A 19,732-nucleotide genomic window follows, 5' to 3' on the forward strand; every position below is an offset into this window, starting at 1 on the left:
GCATTTCAGGTAAGATGGATTTCAATCTACAGTGCGTGAAAAGTAATAAATTATTTTAAAATAAAGATCAGTAGTTTCTATATTGTGATATGAGCCTGTCGTTTATAACTTTGCCATAAATCAAAAATTGAGAAACTGAAATATATGTGTGATCATTGTTACTGAGGTCATTTCAGACCATTTTACATATCATCACCTCACGTAGGGAAAACGTTCACAGGTGAATTTGAACCCTGACCTTTGGATCTTAAGTTTTCTTGTTTTTTGATTCTTTTAAGGTTTTTCAAGGTTCCTTATATAGATATAAGATTTCTTGAGATGATGTGATTCTCCTCTGATTTGGGGGGGGCGGTTATTGTTTCAAACCAGTTTTTTGTTCTTGTTTTTAACTCCTGGGAACAAGTGCCTCACTACTGAATGAGATTCTTTATTATCCTTCTTTGGGAACTAAAAGTTAAGCCTTAAGGAATGACATAGCTACTTTTACTTGCTCTCACTACTGTCTGTCCTTTGAAGCTATACACTGACTATTTTATCATTTGCTCTTCAGATGGACCCTGTGCAAAAAGCAGTCATTAACCACACTTTTGGAGTGTCCATTCCCCCAAAGAAGAAACAAGTTATTTCTTGTAATGTCTGTCAGCTTCGCTTTAATTCGGATGTGAGTATCACCTTTTCATTGCTCTCTGTAGTCCGTCAAGCTCAAAGTCTGATTGTTCTGAATATGTACATCTCTTCATATTTACATAGCCTCGAGCAGCCACTCCATTGGCGGCCCACTTACTTCTGTGTGCCAGATTTTCCAGGGATTCGGATTCAGTATTAGAGACTTGAGCAACAGAGTGGCTAATATGAAAAACCAAGAATTCCTCTATGGAATCAATCTCACCCATATTATTTTATGCTTAATCTTGCTGATGATATTTACTTTGGAAAAATTGCTAAATAGCAGAAAATATTTTTTAAAAGTTTAAAATGCAATGAATGCTGAAGAAAACTTTTGCTATTGCTCTTTATAACAAGTGTCACATTTCATGTGTGTATGCCAAATCATATTAAATAACTGAGGGAATAATTTATTACACAGTTTATATTTTCCCAGAACATGGAAATGCAGGGAAGTTTTTGTAAATTATTTTATCTGGTTAGCATAACCATCATGCTAAAAAAAAGATAACAAGAAAAAGGTATAAATCATTTATTAAAGTACATGTTTAAATGTAGAAGTAAGATAACATGAAATTAAAATAAATAATAGAATATTAGAATGTGTGTAATACTCAATTACCAAGTAAAGCCAGTGACCAATGCAAATCTGAATCTGGAGCTATATATTATATGTGTTATTTCCTGAGTTACTCCACCCCAGAAGCCATCTTCCAAAGAACATGTTATAGGATTCATGTTTTTTTACAAATGCTAAACAATAAACACTCTTGTCTGCAGATACCAGTAAATGTTTTGCTAATTCTACATACAAAACATAATAAAAATTATAGTCATTGGAAGAGTGTTTTTATTGTGTTTAACATGATTTGTAGAAGTATTTAATGCAATTTCCACCAATGAATTTTTTTGGCACTTGATAAAATCTTCCTCAACTCCCTATTCCAGAATTAAAGTGTTCCTTAAAAAATTGAGAAATATATGGTATCAATTCATTTGAAGTCTCAACATTGTCATCTGTCCCCAGATTCATCTACAGACCCTCTAGAATCCCAATCAAAATCCCAGAAAGCATTTTTTTGGAAAATGCTGAGCCATTTCTTAAATTACATAGAAAAGAAAAACCCTAGACTAGCCAAAGCTTTTTTTTCTTTTTTTAAAGAACAAGTTTTGAGGACTTCACTCCTTGATTTCACTGATTACCTTAAAACCTACAGTAATCAAGACTGTAATATTGGTGAAAGAATAGTAGATACATTGATCAGGGGAACAGAATAGAGTTCAGAAATAGACCCAGGGGCGCCTGGGTGGCTCAGTCGTTAATTGTCTGCCTTCGGCTCAGGGCGTGATCCTGGCGTTATGGGATGGAGCCCCGCATCGAGCTCCTCCACTGGGAGCCTGCTTCTTCCTCTCCCACTCCCCCTGCTTGTGTTCCCTCTCTCTCTGGCTGTCTCTCTCCCTGTCAAATAAATAAATAAAATCTTTAAAAAAAAAAAAGAAAGAAAGAAATAGACCCAAAGCTATCTTCAACAAAGTTGCAGTGATAATTCAATGGAGAAAGGTTAATCTTTGCAACAAATAATGTAATTGGATAACTGCATGTAAACTTAGAAAAAGAACCAGCTGTTTCACACAAAATTCCAAAATTAACTCAAATGGATTATATATATAGCTATAAACTTAAAAGTAAAAAACATCAAGAAGACACAGGAGGAAATCTATGTGACCTTGAATTAGGCAAAAGATTTCTTAGGAAACAAAAAGTATGAACTATAGGGGCGCCTGGGTGGCTCAGTCTGTTAAGCATTCAACTCCTGATTTCGGCTCAGGTCATGATCCAGGGTTGTGGGATCGAGGCCCACATTGGGCTCTGGCTCAACATGGAGTCTGCCTGTCCCTTTCCCCCACCCCCTCAAATAAATAAATAAATAAATAAATAAAATCTTTTTTTTAAGTATGAACTATAAAAATATTGATATATTAGACATCATCAAAATTAAAAACTTCTCTTCAAATGACACTGTTATACTGTTGAGAAAACGGAAAGCTATAGACTGGGAGAAAATAATATAAAACATATGTCTTGTATACAAAATATTTAAGTAACTTACAACTCAATAACTAATAATAAGTGGGCAAATGATTTGAACAAGCACTTTACCAAAGAAGAAAAATGAATGACAAATAAGTATGCAAAACAGTGTTCAATATCATTAGCCATTAAGGAAGTACAGACAACAATTAAATACCCCTCCACTTATTAAAATGATGAAAATTAAGCAAATTGATAATACCAAGTGTCAAGAATGAGAGACAACTGGAACTCTCATTTGTTGTTGCTAGAAATACAAAATGGTGCAGGGACTTTGGAAAATAGTTATTTACAAGAAATTTTTAGAAGTTATAGATATATTTTCCATACAACCTAGCAATCCAACTTTTAGGTATTTATCTAAGAGAAATGAAAACTTATGTTCATACATATGTGTCACTTATAGTAGCTTTATGCATAATTGCCCCAAACTGGAATTGACCCAAATGTCTATCAACTGATGAGTGGATCAACAAACAGAAGTATAGTCATACAGTGGAATACTGCCTAGCAATAAAAGAAATGATGTACTGATAATATCCTACAACATGGGAGAATCTCAGAGGCAGTATGCTAAATGAAAGAAATTGGACACAAAGACTACGTACTACGTGATTGCACTTATAAAACTTTCTACAAAAGACAAGACTATGGGAACAGAAATCAGATCAGTAGTTAATACGGACTGAGAGTGAGGTTAGGGAATCAGCTACAAAGGGTGTAAGGGGTATGAGGGAGCTTTTTCAAGTGATGAAAGTATTCTATGTCTTCATTGTTCTGATGGTTACACAACGGTTTTTATTTTTCAAAACTCATACAACTAAATACCTAAAAAGGAATTTTATTGTATATAAAGTATACCTCAGTAACCCTGACTGGGAAAAAAAGAAATCAGCATGATAGGAGCCATGAAATATTTTGTAAGTAGAAGACTGATTAATGATAGAGACATAAATACTAACCATATTGAGCTACAATATTACTACTTGATTTAAGGTATAATAATTAAAGGACTTCTGCAAGAAAAGACAGAATAATAAATGCTAAAATAGATCCAAGTATATTTAATAGTTTGCATAATTATTATCCAAATTTCTACAGTCACAGAGGGCAAGTAAAGTCTCTGTAACTTTATGAATATAAAATGGAAGAGTTCGCTACATAACTGACCACTTATGAAATGAAATGGCCTCCTGAAGAAATGCTTCATACTTAGGCAAGGCCAGTTGTTGAAAACATCTCATACTACAAACAAATAGATTGCGAAGTGAAATTGCAAAAATTTTCAAAGGATACAGACTTTCATGAAATCTATGAATGTCGTGTTAGAGAACTGTTGACTCAAAGCCACGAGACAAAGGAGAATCTGCCTGTTAGAAGAATTAACTTAAGAAGAAAAAAGTAACAAGGTTTGGTAATAGATAGGCTCTTTAAAAAAAGGGGGGGGGGTTGACTATCAAGTGAATAATAGAGACTTTGGGGCAATTTTGAATCCCTTGTATTAAAAAAATATATATATATTTACATGGTTCAAAAAGCAAATTAATTTTAAAACATACATTGAAAAATCTTGTTCCAACCCATTCCCCATCCTCCCACCCTCCATGCCATTCCCTGTCTATAACCACTTTAATATTTCTTACATATCTTTCCTGAGTTTGTTTAAGCAAATATAACCAAGTATAAATATTTATTCTTATTTCATCTGTTTTCTACATAAAAGGTAATGTGCTGTTTACACTTTCATTTGCCTTGCATTTTTTATATAACAATATATCCTAGATTGGGGTGCCTGAGTGGCTCAGTCATTTAAGCATCTAACTCTTGATTTGGGCTCAGCTCATGATCTCAGGGTCCTGAAATTGAGCCCTGTGTCCTGCTCCACACTCAGCAGGGAGTCTGCTTGGGATTCATTCATTCTCTCTCTCTTTCCCCTTTACCCTCTCCCCCCACTCACATGCTCTCTCTCTCTCTTTATCAAAATAATGAATAAATAAATCTTTAAAAAAACCAAAACAATATATGCCATTGTCCCTATCAGAACATAGATAGCTTCCTCTGTTTTTTTTACAGATGTAGTAGGCAAAGATGTCCACATCCTAATCTCTGAAACCTTTTACTATGTTACCTTATATGGCAAAGGGGAATTAAGGGAGTAAATGGAATTAAGGCTGCCAATCAGCTGACCTTAAAATAGATTATTCTGGATTATTTTATGGCCCAAAGGTCCTTGTAAAGTAGAAGTGGGAGATGAAAGAGAAGGTTAGAATGATATGAGGACAACTCAACTGGCCATTTTTGGCTTTGAAGGGGAAAGCCACAAGCCAAGGAATGTGGGCAGCCTATAGAAGCTGGACAATCAAGAAAATTGATTTTACCCTAGAGCCTCCAAAAAAGAACACAGATTTGATGTTTCTCTTTTTGGCTAGGTTTGGAAGGAAGGAAGGAAGGAAGGAAGGAAGGAAGGAAGGAAGGAAGGAAGGAAGGAAGGAAGGAAGGAAGGAAAAGGTATAAATACCTCCACCTTATAGGTGGAACAATTAAGACCCAAAAAGAATGACTAAGAGTTTTGTTTTTCATTTGTGTCATGGGTTGGGTTATGGGGTGGTGTGCTGGCCTTCTGTCTGTGCCCCAGAATTGCTCTGGGAGTAGGGTCACCTTTGACTTGAGTTTCGTTTGATGTCAGTGGTTTTCTTTGTATTTACTAATAGGGATGTGGAGAAATGTACACAGGTGAGCATGTGACCACCAGCTTCCTTGTCTCCACTCAAAAAAGTTCTGTTGATAATGGAGAAAGAAATTAAATATCTGAGTCATGCTTAGACTCTGGGTAGTAAAGCCACAAAGTCTGGATGGCAAATTCACAAGTGTGACGTATCCATGTTCTCAGTGTTTAGTAATGGTGCTATCATCTGCATAACTGAGCTCTGAAACTGAGCATTTTTTATTTGGGGGAGAGTTTATTATTTTATAATTACCCTATTTACATTTTAATGTAAGAATTAAGAAGATGCTCATCCTTATTTTCTTTAATAACATTTCTAAATCAGCCTGAGACTGAATTGGCTTCACTCTTCAGTGTAGAAAATATGTTTATTGAAAAATCTGGAAGGCAGATTCGCACAGTAAACAGACTGCATTCCGCACTTCTCCATTACCCATGTAAAATGTACCAGGGCTGGCTTCATGCATTAAAATTCAATGTCACCTAGTTTAAGTGTCCCGTAGCCCCCTTTGTCCAGCTTTTATCGTCTCAGTAGAACTCCACTGTTGGAAAGCAAAAGGCTACAGCTTTATTTACACGATATACTGTTATGCAAATGAGCAAGCATTAGTCACAAACATTTCCCAAATGAACCTTTACAAATTAACACCATTAACTTTGCCAGGGGCAGGCACTGAAGTCCAGGAATAATATGTCTTTCCAACTGAGTCCCAGACATGTGCACAAATTCGTGTAGCACCCAAATCCCTCGTTTCTTCTCGGCCACCTTTTTTTTTTTTCCTAACATGGCTTAAGCTCAGCACACTGAGTGAGGTTGTCCTAAACCTGAATGCCCCTTTCTTCTCCAACAAATGAGTGCACTGCGGCTATAGTGGGGTCATAAACCGATGAGCCTCAATCTGAGCCTTTACCCTTTAGCTGGGAAATGCATTTCTAGAGGTGAGCCTGGCCAGGGAAGTAGGTCTACATCCTGTTCTATACTTCGTTTTAAAAAAAGACTCTCAAAATTATTGGGCTTTCAGTTTTCACACTAAAAGACCAGAAACAAGAGTGCACCTAGACTTTTAAAATATTTTTTGAGGCTAATGTTTTTCTTTTTGGCTGGGTTGAAAGTTGGCAGATACCAAATATTTTCTGATTTGCATATTAATTTCAATTCTTTGGATGATAGTAGCAGAAGGATAAAGGAAACTGATCCTTAAACAGATCTTATACAAAATCAGGGCAACTTGATTTAAAAATAGAGATGATCTCCTTTTATTATTATTATCTCAGAACACGGTTAATCATAAATACCCTTAATATACTACTGGGTCCTTTATGCTTCGTCGGCAAATCGAAACGAGAGCATAATGATCTTTTTAATCAAGTTTTATGTACTCTAATTTAGGAATTGACCCTGAAATTTTGATATTCAGCATTAATACCACAATTGATTAAGCATGAGATGCGGTGTCCCTAGTTACTGACCCCACAGGCTTTCATTACTCATTTGGTGCGACCTCATTTGATGTTTCGAGTGTACAGTATTACCTTTGAAGAGCACTATAAACTTTGAATCACTTACAGTTCGCATTTCTTTATTTTATCTTACCTTGTGGTTTCTCTAGGTTTTTAATTCTATTGTGTTGTTCTTTGTCTTTGTTTCAGTTTTTGGACTTTGGTTATCCAAATAGCTTTAGCTCTCATTTTAGCCCACTGTTTTTTTTGCTATGTTCTATTTCCTCATGTCTCAAGGTCTAAACAGATGACCTCATGCCATCTCATTGATTTCAGTTGGACTACGTACAAATGGACAGGAAATTAAGGGTTTGCTTAGAAGTTAAAATGTCAGGTTGACCGACCATTTGTGTGAACATTCGGGTGGGTGACCTGAGTCTCCTATTCTTGACTGTAAATCTGTCTGAAATTTCAGGACATGCAGTCATTCAGGAATCCCCTCAATTCCCCTAGGACTGCACTTGCTCTGTGACTGGTACACCGGCTGGGCCTTCCCTCTGCCGTCCACATCCTTGTCTTCTTAGCAATTTTCCTTTGGATGAGGTTATTTAAGCAAGCCTTCCTGGTTCTTTCTACCTCTCTCTCTTTTTTTTAATCTTATGCCCACTTCCTGATTTCTTCAGCAGTTCACAGAGTGCGATACAAATTCTCTGTCTTGCATAAACAAACTGCCCCCATCCACCATCTGCCACTTAAGAGGCTTTAGCACTGCCGGTTCTGCTAGAAGCCCCGGCGTCCTCTGTCATCCAGCAGAGATTTCAGCAGTCATGAGGTTAGGGAGAAAGCCACACCTCAGGGCCCACGTAAATGCCCTTTCCATGTGCTCTTGGCTGACCCTCCATCCCCTTTGGCCACCAGGCCTAACTCCACCTCTCCACCAGCTGCCTTGGGCTAGCAAGTCCCTGCGGCAGCTGCCCTTCTGTCCCTGGGAAAGGCTGAGCGGCTGGCAGACAGAAACCCAGTGACGCTGCGTTCAGAGATGTCCCTTGCAGCGAAAGCGAAAGCGGCACTCAGCTGCCAGGGCAGCTACTATCTTTTTTGGAAGGATCAAGCTTTTTAGGAGTCACCGTATCACCTTCTTACAGGGGATTTCACATTTTGCTATTGGCTGCCTAGTGCTTGCTTTTAACTTCAGAAATTCTGTCCACGAGTTATCAGTGTTTCCCTTTGCCCATCAAAACATGTTCTTTTCTACTAAACGACTGCCTTCCTTCTTCCTTTGTTCTCTATCTTCTTTTGCCCCACCACTCTTCAACCTCTTCTCTTCCTCCCCTTCTTCCTCTGTCTCGGGCACAGAAGCACAACAAATACACTGTTTTTCCTATTGCCCTGGGACATCCATAGTGTCCTCATGAAGCTTGAGGTTTATAACTGGATTCATTGCTTTAAATTCAGAGGTATTTCACTTGAAAAATTCTCTAGAAGGTCAAAATAGAAAACAAAACAAAACAAACACATTGAGCATATTATTTGAAAGTCTAACCAGCATACTATATTAAAAAAATCAGTTAGTCCTATATTTCCTGTATTCTCAGACATTGAATTTGGTAGTGCATTACCCCAACTGATATCTCAAGGAAAGCTTCGAACATTCTTGTTTCAGTATTTGACCCTCCCTACATCACCGTGGTCCCATACATCCAACAACTATCTACCTGTATTGATTCTACAGATCGACTGTTAACCGTTCCCCCCTCCTACGCACATAGACAACCATTGCCTGCCACCCATACACATCTGCTCTATTTCTCTTAAAGCCCTCTAGATAGGGACGCCTGGGCTGCTCAGTTGGTTAAGTGGCTGCTTTTGGCTCAAGTCATGATCCCAGGGTCTTGGGATGGAGTCCCGCATCAGACTTCTTGCTCAACATGGAGACTGTTTCTCCCTCTGCCTGCTGCTCCCCCTGCTTGTGCTCTCTCTCTTTCTCTGACAAATAAATAAACAAAATCTTAAAAAAAAAAAAGCCCTCCAGATAGCAGCTTTCTCAGTCTATTCATTTATTCTATGTTTATATTTATAAATCATATATAAATTGTGTAAATACAATTATGTATAATTATATATATATATAATATATATATTTGTTGGGTTTTTGTTTTAAAGAATTGATGCTGATAAAACATGAGGAGCAGAGTTTTAAAAGTACTGGTGCGTCAGTGGCTGGTTTTGCCTGTGTTAATAGTGGCCTCCCATTCAGAAATGAAATGAGCCATGGGAGTTGGTCTTCACTGAGAAGTGAGTTTATGATGAAGGGATTTGGAGAAAACCATACTTTAACTGAATTCTGCAGCTGATGAGTAAATAAAGAGATGCCAAAGTGATGATAAGCTCATTGCTGGGTTGGGACCCGAAAAGCTAGTTGCAAAGTTTACAACTATCTGCTATTAAGCAGTACAAATTATTACATAAATGAATAATTCTGTAAGTTTGAAAAACCAACTGATTCTGTCAAGAAAAAGTCACTGAAGATAGAAGGAATCAATAGCATCAAATGGAAATATAGAAAATGATAGCCTGCTTTTGTCAAACATTTTACATTTTTTCCCATAAATAAGACTATTTATATTGATTCTTAGGTGTGGAGGGTAGCGAAGCAGATAGGAGGTAATTAAAAGCATAAATCTCAGGAGCTTGGGAAGGTAATTCTCTGCTTTGCAGACAGAGCTGACAAAATGATGAACATTTTTTGCTTCAACTTGAGAGAAATATAGCATGGTTCTAGGGAAAGGGAACATGCCGAGCTCAAAGTTGTCTTCAATAACTCTGTTTAACAAAGCTCTTAACAAAGTGTAGTCAGCTTTTTTGAAGCATATAGTAGTTACTTATTAAATTAAAGAAAAAAAAGACTTGCCTCCAATGTAGGCAGATGATACTACAAAAATGTCACAGTCTTTCTCAGCACTCCCTTATTTTCTTTTATTTTTTTTTAAAGATTTTATTTATTTATTTGACAGAGAGAGACAGCCAGCGAGAGAGGGAACACAAGCAGGGGGAGTGGGAGAGGAAGAAGCAGGCTCATAGTGGAGGAGCCTGATGTGGGGCTCGATCCCATAACGCTGGGATCACGCCCTGAGCCGAAGGCAGACGCTTAACAACTGCACCACCCAGGCGCCCCGCACTCCCTTATTTTAAATGTGTATTTGGATAATTTTAAATTAATCACCGAAGGAAAGACTAAGGTAAAAGTGAAGTTTTTTTAAAAGGTGAGCATTAGGGGCACCTGGGTGGCTCAGTCGGTTAAGTGTCCAACTCTTAATTTCGGCTCAGGTCATGATCTCAGGGTCCTAGGATCAAGCCACATGTTGGAAGAGTTTACTTGTCCCTCCCCCACTCCCTTGCTTGGGCACGCGCTCTCTGTCTATCTCTCAAATAAATAAATAAATAATAATAAAAAAAAGATGACTTAAAAAGACTCATCAGATCCTATATTTAACTAATGAGGAAATTATGCAACACAAATAATTCATTATTTTTCTGACTTTTTTTAAAACACATAGATGCCTCACATGACGTGCTACTTCAGGTATTCATATGTGTTCAATAATATTCAAAGTTAGGATGATCAGCCAATATGATGCTACGAAGATTAATAGCAAGTATGAATGTTGCAAGGAAAGTACCAAACCTGCCCCCATATCAGAATACATTCTCAACAGAAACCATTTGGTATCTACAATTCACTATCAAGACTACAAGCTTTGGTACATTTCCATTAAGTACAGGTTTGCTGAGCAAAATTTTTTAAAGAACTTTATACATTTTAAAGATTTTATTTATTTATTTGGGGGGGGCAGAGAGAGAGTACCCGAGCATGGGGCAGGGGGACAGAGGGAGAGAAACCCAAGCAGACCCTGCACTGAGCACAGAGCCTGACAAGGGGCTTGATTCCAGGACCTGAGTTCTTGACCTGAGCCAAAACCAAGAGTTGGACACTCAAGCAACTCAACCTCCCAGACTCCCCTGCTGAGCAAATATTAAAACACCTTTAAAAACCACCGTGGGACTTCTTTTCTCCTGTGTGAAATCCCTGTGTTAGTAACTCTTGTAGGCAAAAATAAAAGAGTCCTAAAGGCACTTTCAAGTCATTTTGTTGGTGATTCTTGTCCTCTAAGAGTTATCTTGCCATTTGGGGGTTGAGGAAGATTGTTGAAGCCTTGTGAATTTTCCTTCTTTGCTTGGTATGGATTTCTTTAGTTAAGATTGGTTGTGGAATCCTTAACAGTAAGATAACGTTTCACTCCATTTTTGTGGTTTGGTATTCTTCAGTTAAAAATTTATTTAACATATAATTAGAAATCGGGTAGAATTTTGAGGCTAAACACCTATAGGTTTCCTAAATAACTAGCTGCTGGTTTCAAGTTTATATTCAGGCTTTATGTAGGACATGTTTGGTTTCCCATAGCTTGTCTTATATTCTGTATGCCTGCATGAGCCACTGGCTATAATTTTCACAACCTTTACAACATGAAAAAAGTATCATTTTTGTAAGACAAAAACAAAACAAAAAAAATGCTCAATGCAACAAAAAGTAAATTTGTCTCCTCCTTTGCTTTCAAGCAAGTGGCTGATTTAATACAGTTCAGAACATCCTGCAAAAGAGGTAACTTTTTCCCTCTCATGCAGAAATTTGAATAAAATGTGACATAATTTGCTCTAGAGGCCAGAGAACTTTAGATATGGTAGGTCAGCATAAAGATCAGTTTTGGGGGGGAAACCTGAATTTTATGATACATGGCTCAGATTGAGAGCAGGGGAGATAATAGCATATGGGGAAGCATTGCTTTAGTCAATTTCTAAAATTTCAAGATAGGGATCTTTGTTGGAAAAAAGAGTGTTGCCGGTTAATGTGACTTCTTCAAGGAGGGTAAAGCAGTGAACTTAGCCAGAGACAGAAGAGTGTCAAATAGCTCCTGCCCAGAAAGGAGGATTCGAGAAACAGAAGACAGTTTCCCCATCTTCATGGACCCAATCATCTTGCTAGGGAAAAAAACAAATACACTTAGAAATAGCACTAAACTGTATAATGTTAACTGTAGGGTAATATAAATCTAGAAAAGGAGTCAGCCTGTGGGCTGGAATAACCACAGTCAGAAAGCTAGCATTTGATGGATGCCTGTTTTTCTGCCAGGCTCTAGAGTAGATACTCTCCACGTATGTTATCTCTGTCTTTGCACGGAGGTTCATGGATGAGATGAAACTATGGAAAGCTTGAGAGAGGGGCGCCTGGGTGGCTCAGTTGGTTAAGCTTCTAACTTCGGCTCAGGTCATGATCCCAGGGTCCTGGGATTGAGCCCCACATTGGGCTCCCAGCTCAGTGGAGAGCCTGCTTCTCTCTCTCCCCCTGCTGTTCCCCTTCCTTGTGTTCTCCTCTCGCTCTCTCTCAAATAAATAAATAAAATCTTAAAAAAAAAAAAAAAGCTTGAGAAATGGTCAGGATGAGGGAGAGAGAATTGAAGAATTATAAAATACTAAAGCTAAAACAGATGGGGCTTCTTAAGGATGCGGTCTATGTATAGGCCACAGGGGGTCCATGAACCCTCTAAAATTATGCAAAATTTTGCCTATCTGAATACCTGAAACCACAATTATTTAAGATGATGATTAAAGTGATGGAATCTTTCATTGTCGCAGAGTAAATGTTCCCCAGCTTCCTTTGGCAAAATGTTCCAGGATTTAATGATTTTTAGAGACTAGCATTTCATCTTACCTAAATCTTGAAAGAAAGAAGGAAGAATAGGAAGGAAGGAAAAAAGAGGGAAAGGAAAAGGAACAGAAAAGAAAGGAACTGAATGGGAAGGGAAAAGGGAAGGGGAAGGGGGAGGGGAAGGGGGAGGGGGGGCGGGGAGAGGTGAGGTGAGGTGAAGAGAAAGGAAACCTTGGTCATTTTTTTTCTGTCTTCAGTTCTGTCTTCTAGGGCACATGGAAAGCAAATGTTGTATTCACTACTCAGAGAACAATTCTGATGAATAAGAACTCCCAAGAATAAGTCACTCTGTGAAGGGTATGACTTTTGGGAGCAGAGAATATGATTTGACTCTTACTAATTTGTATTTCCTTCAGATAGAAGTGTATTTTAGCTCTTATAAATAAACTGTATTACTTTATCCATGGTACACCTAACACATCTGATACCAGAGCAGATAATTTTAACATCCCCTCTATAGAACAGTCACTTTCAGAAGAAATTATGAATTTACATGAATAGTAATAAAAGCCAGGGGTGTCTGGGTGGCTCAGTTGGTTAAGCACCTGCCTTTGGCTCAGGTCATGATCCCGGGGCCCTGGGAAGGAGTCCCGCATCCGGCTCCCTACTCAGCGGAGAGCCTGCTTCTCTCTTTCCCTTTGCCTCTCCCCCCTGCTCATACTCTCTCTCTCCCTTGCTCTCTATCTCCCTCAAATAAATAAACAAAATCTTTACAAATAATAATAATAAAATTTTACAAATAAATAAAAGCCAGAAAAAAACTCAGAGACTTTTTAAAAGTTTTAATATATTACTAGACCACTTCATATTACAGTACAAAAAAGGAAGAAAGGAAAGGACTGATTCTTTTAACTTGTATTAATATATTTTTAAATGTATCCTTAAACCTACATATTACTCTGTCATAGTAATGAATAATATTATAGTAACAAATAAGTGAATTATAATAAAATCAAAATTACACAAAAGATGCAATTTACATATGTAGTAAATTGTACCACTGATACTTTATGTTCTTCTTCATGGCTTAGTTTTAAAGCACATAACTTTAAAAGAAGCATAAATTTCAATTTTAAAGATATTAGCCAATAAAATCAGTAAAATATGTCAGGTATAAGCTAAAATTCATATTTACCACACAAGAATAATACACCTCACAGTAGGTACTGTCTCACTCCTAAATTTTAAACAAAAATAAAAATTCTAAGCAGTCATGTAAAACGAGAGAATTGAAGTATGTCAAGTTCTGTTTCTTTGTCTTTACAATCACTGTGCTAGCATTGTTTATTTCAGTTCAACTATTGAAATGCCAGGATACAAGCTACACAGGGTTTACAAACTTGAACTACATGTAAAATGAACTTAAATGATTTTTGACGATTAGGAACTTACTTTCAAAATAATAGGTTAGCAGAGTCATTGTGCTTTGGAAGTTCAATTATTTAACTGCAAGTTCTCTACATTAACGTCCATGTAGTTAATTAAAAGAGAAGTGACAAAAATGTGCTGATTTTGTCTGCATATATATTATTAAAATTCAACCGTAGCACAGCAATTTTATTTCGAATGTAGATGAACAAATTTTATTTTCAGGAAGATTATTTTATAACAGTACGTATTGATACTTAGTCAGAAGGAGGAGGTCTTCATTTGATTATGGCCACTCTTGATACCTACATCTTCACTGTATTAGTCACTTAGTCTGGAAGTTTTATTATTACTTTTAAATTATTTACAGACAGGACAACCCCTTATTTCCTGGACCTGAGGTAGACAGCCTCACTTTCAGTATACCACTGACATTTGTTATTCAATTTATAGGAAATTCTATGCATGTTACATCCAACATGCAAAATGTGTAGTGCTGACTCACAATCAGCAAAGTTCTCTTTATCTTTGATCCTGCCCACTGAGTGTCCTCTGAAATGTAGCTTTCACTATCTCTGACCTGTGAGCTTGAGGTGAATACCTGGTTTTTGCTCTGAAAGAAATATCACTCTCTATTATTTGAGAGACACCTATGGAATCCTTTTATGCGATGATTTATTCATTTATGTCATGATTTTTTATTGGCTTTTCTTATATCATTCATGAGGAATGGAAAAGAGTAGATTCACTAATTGGGCTAGTTGTTATAGCTTTGTAATTTAAATTGTTTAAGGCAACAAAATGCCCTATATGCACTTTAAAAATACCAACAATGTCTTTTTATGATTTAATTTATACATTTACACAGATGGTCATAGAAGGGGGTATTCATTAACATCTGTAAATGCTGAGAAAATGATGAATATCTATATTTGTAAAATGCCAGAGTAAAATTACTGAGTGTGCAGATGTAGATAAAAAACACAAAAATTTGAATATTTGAAAGACATTCTCTTCAAGCTAGTTTTCTAAAGATCTAAACATTGAGTAATTGTATTTTGCATAAATTTCCATTTTTATAGATGCAATAAATTCTTATGAATTTGGACTACATTAATAAGGAATTTGTGATAATTCAGGTATAAGCTGAATTATACTTTTGTTTGGTCCAAATTTGTTCTTCAAAGATAATGCAAATGAGTGTTGCAAAGGAGATTGAAGCGTAGAGATTTAGAATACCAATGGAACCAATTTTTTCGGGTTTACTTAAGCACTTTAAGGGCACTCATTAAAATATAAGCAATCATATCATTTAAAATAATTCTTATGTATTTTAACACATTACCTAAAACTCTCTGGTAGCTCATAGTTACCAATTAACAGCACTTCTTCAAAAATGTTCTACTTTTTCAACTTTTTTTTTTACCATTTCATTATGCCCTTCACCCAAAGTAGTCTACATTACTGAGTTTTTTTCTGAATTATAACCATTCCGTAATATCTAATACTGTTCTCTTTTTTTAAACAAATGAATGTATTTGTGACTTGATTAACATTTCTCTGAAATTCTTCTTTTTGGAGGGGAGAGAGAGTGAGATTGGCGGGCAGGGGGTGGGGGAGTGTGGAGGGACAGGAGAGAATCCCAAGCAGACTCCACGCTGAGCATGGAGCCCAAGGCTCGACTTGGTATCACAACCCAGAGATCATGACCTGAGCTGAAATCAAGAGTCAGACGCCTAAGTGACTCAGCCTCCCAGGCGCCCCTCTCTGAAAATCTTTTGACTCAAATGTTTTAACTTAGATAATAATCTACATTTTATGTTTCGGGCCAAGAGACTTTGCTTTGAGAGATGTTTATTCAATTTAGCTATCTGCACTGATCAAGTTAACAGAATCACTGATTCTGTGTTATGACCTAGGGTTATGTTGATAGGCAAGTGAGGAAACCACTGCATTTAAGCATTATTTTACCAATAACTGAGTGACTGGTCTGTTATGAATTTGCGCATTCCACATTAGAATGATCAAGCAGTCAGACCCCCAAAACCAAACCAGCTGGTGACCCCTTCTTCATTCCACTGGTTTGAATCATAAGTGGAAGCTGGTCCATGATCTGGAGGAAGTACGAGGTACTCATTTGATTTATAGCTCCTTTTTACACCAAAATCTTCACTCTGTCACCGAGAATTCTTAAAATTCAGGTTTCTAACCAGTCATGCACATTTGTCATCTAGTTCTTACCATGTGCCCCTTTGCTCATCAGGCTGCAGCCACAGTAGCTTCTCTTTATTTCCATAAACCTTCCAAGCTGCTTCTGCCTCTCCCACTCTCGTCCGGTCCATACTCCTCCTTCAGGCATCACCCAAATGTCTCCTCCTCAGAGAAGCTTTTCTAGACTCCCTCATCTAAACTACCCCCATTCCCAGGAATAATTATATAACACCCACTAATTTTTCTTTATGAAATGTATCACAGTTGGTAAAGAGATCTTTATTTATGTGACTGTTTAATATCTGTTTCTAGCACAAACGCGCGCGCGCGCGTACACACACACACACACATATTGTTGGCTCCATAAGGACAGGGAGTGAGTGTGTTTCATGTATTGATGTCTCCCTGGTGCCTAGCAGGGAGTGTGTGTATATATTTCTTGAATTAATAAATGGTCCTAAAGGAGATTTTTTTTTTTTGATCTTTAACTTATGACAACCAAGGATTGGTTGAGAATTACTGAATCCATTCTCTACAATGAAAACTGTACCTTACATGACCTTAAAGGGCACATCCCCAGAACTATTTTTGCCTCTAGATTATCTTAAGGAAATGAAGGTCATCTTCTACCAGAGTGACTAAGGGAGAAAGTCTATTCTGTTTTGGATTTTCTCCTGCGAAGGGTTTGGGGTTTGCTTCAATGATGTACTGGTTAAGGGTCTAATCCTTTAATCCTGAGTTTGAATCCAGGGTCCTTCATTCCTGGCCATGTAATATTGGACAGTTACTTAATTTTTCAGTCTCTTGGGCTCATACTACTTGCTTCACATGCTTTTATGAAGATTAAATGTGATGCTACCCATAAAGTACTTAGCACAGTGTCTGGTACACAGCAAACAATAAATGTTAACTATTTGTCACTATTTTTATTGTTGAATTCAGAGTAATTTTTGTAACCTGATGTGGCGTTCGCAGTCTCAGGCTGTTGTGTTCCATGGCTCCGAATTCCTCAGTTCTTTGATGTGATGGGTGAGGCACTATGATTTCCTTGGGGCAGTAGCTATAAATAGATCCTTTATTTCACACAAACATGGCCACCACCTTTCTGAGCAACATTACCGGATACTCTTCCAGGACACAAACACCTCATATTACATGATTTTCCAGTTATTTTATGAAGTTCTTTTGAAATTATAGAGAAGTAGCTGTGTGTATGTATTATTTTTCCTTTGTTCCTTTAATTATCTCCCCTTTTTACTTCCCCTGATTTCTGCGTTTTATTACTTTCTTGTATATCTAGCTTTTCTGGTGGCTTTTCTGTGCCTGGTACTGACTTCTCTTCCTCATCTTACCTATTAAATAGAGCTGTTTCTCAAGTTCTTCCCTCAGATAGGTTTTCCCCTCTCTATACTTCATTCCTTAGGACTCCTCCATCCGCAGAGAATTGCATCAGTCATTTTAACATGTGGTCCCCAAGTGGATGTCTCTAGCCCCAGCCTCTCTGCTCAGCTACCATTTGCATTTCCAGTTCTTTGTTGGACCGCCGCGTTGCACCCATTTGCAGCCTGAACAGAAGATGCCCAAACTGAGTTTTCGTTTTCCTCTGCACATTTCCTCATCCCACCGTAACCACTTTTTTTTGTTCTTGTTCATCATTTCACCATTTTCCCAGTCATTTGGGCCGGAAACTTTTAGAGTAAACTCTAATTACTTTTCTTCTTCAACCCTTACTTTAATTCTTTGCCAAATAATAAAGTTTCTTTCTCTATTCATTCATTCGTTCATCTGTCCATGTAAACAGTATCTATGAAATGCCTAGAATGTCTCAGGCAGTGTGCTAAGTACAAGAGATACAATGAAGAGCAAAAATCTTATAAGTACAAGCCTAATGAACGCTATTGTCTGGTGGGGAAAGACATGCATTAATCAAATTATAAAAAATAATTTATTTTTAGTTGTGACATGTGCTATGAAGAAAGGAATTAAAAGAGTTAGATTGTGGCCTGGTCTGGGGCATCACGGAAGGCTTCCTAAGGAAGAAGTGTTTGGGCTGGTTCTTGTATACTTGTATACTTTCTTGTATATCTAACTTTTCTGGTGGCTTTTCTGTGCCTGGTACTGACTTCTCTTCCTCATCTTACCTATTAAATAGAGCTGTTTCTGTAGGATAAATAGGAATAATTAGGAAAAGAGAAAGGGGATAGTGTTTTAGGCATGTGCAAAAGGATGGTACCATAATTATATTCCAGCCATACTCTATTTCAGTTCCTCAGAGAATGACAGAGAGCTGCTACCAAATGAAACTAGAGGTAGGTAAGAAATAGGCCATGTAGGTCATGCATATGATTATTTTAGATTTTAAACCACGAATAGTGAAAGGTATTGAGGATCTTAAGCAGAGGAATGACATGCTCTGATTTGCATTTTGAAAATATCACTCTGGCTGCCTGCCATGTGGAGAACAGATTGCAAGAGAGCAAGAGGGACCTTTGAGTGAATCACTTGTCTGGTATCACAGGAGTTTGGTTTTGAACTTATGTTTAAAGTGCTTTGAGTTATCCAAGTGAATAGTCTAGGTCTGGAACTCAGAAGAGAGATGTAGACCGGGGAAGTAGAGACCAGGAAATTATTGGTGTAGAGGTGGTTAGAGAATAAGACTGATCTCTTGACTGGAAGGTTTTGTGTGAGAAGACAAGAAGGCCTACAACTGAACTTTGGAATATATCAACATTCAGTACTAGGCAGGGAAGGACCAGCCTGTGAATGCTTCTGAAAGGAAGGTGGGGGATGCCGACCTAGGAAAGAGTCTGGGAAGAACGCCTTCCAAAGAAGAGACAAGAGGGCAGCAGGGTCAGGTGCACCCTATTGCTCAAGCAAGATGAGGAATGGAATATGTTCTTGGTTTTAGCATGTAGGGCACCAGTGTCTTGGTGATATCTGTTTCAGGGAATTAAGATGGACGAGATTCAAGGAGAGAAAATGAAGATGTGCATACAATTTAACAAATTAGTCCGCGAGAGGGAGCAAAGTGATAGAGTGACAAGTTAGGGGTGAATGTGGGTTGAAAGGTGATTCATTTGGGGTTGGGGAGATTAGAGCTTGTTTAGACCTTGATCATAAGGATTTATTTGGGAGAGGAGGATTGAATATAAATGTAAAAAAGAAAAGGGATAATAGACTTGGGGAAGGCAAAGAGGAAAGCATCTCTGGATTGAGAGACTTGCCTTAATAGGAGGAATAGCTCCTATTTCTATAAAAAGCTCTGGCTTTTGGTGTACAGTGACCCTGAAATGTGAAATCTTTAAATTTAAGAATACTATTACTCTCTGTCTGGCTATAGTAAGAACTTTCTAGGTCTTATTCTCCTGTCTTTTCTTTCCTTCTAGTAGGTCTTTGCTGCTATCAGATTTGATTTTGAGCCCTTTTTATCTCTTGCCTGAATGATTGAAATAGCCTCCTCTTAAAC

At 37.6% G+C, this 19,732-nt stretch overlaps 1 protein-coding gene across 3 annotated transcripts in view; it reads left to right on the forward strand.

The window, feature by feature from the left end:
• The window catches only part of ZNF385B (zinc finger protein 385B), a 294,766-nt gene that overhangs the window by 238,142 nt on the left and 36,892 nt on the right, over positions 1-19,732 (forward strand). For all 3 annotated transcript variants that reach the window (XM_040643312.1, XM_040643318.1, XM_040643321.1), the window contains one exon: positions 551-661. In XM_040643312.1, the coding sequence (XP_040499246.1) occupies positions 551-661 (111 nt within the window). The remainder of the gene's footprint in view (positions 1-550; positions 662-19,732) is intronic.

Source organism: Ursus maritimus, unplaced genomic scaffold (genome assembly GCF_017311325.1).
Source record: "Ursus maritimus isolate PB19 unplaced genomic scaffold, ASM1731132v1 scaffold_1, whole genome shotgun sequence".
NCBI lineage: Eukaryota > Metazoa > Chordata > Mammalia > Carnivora > Ursidae > Ursus > Ursus maritimus.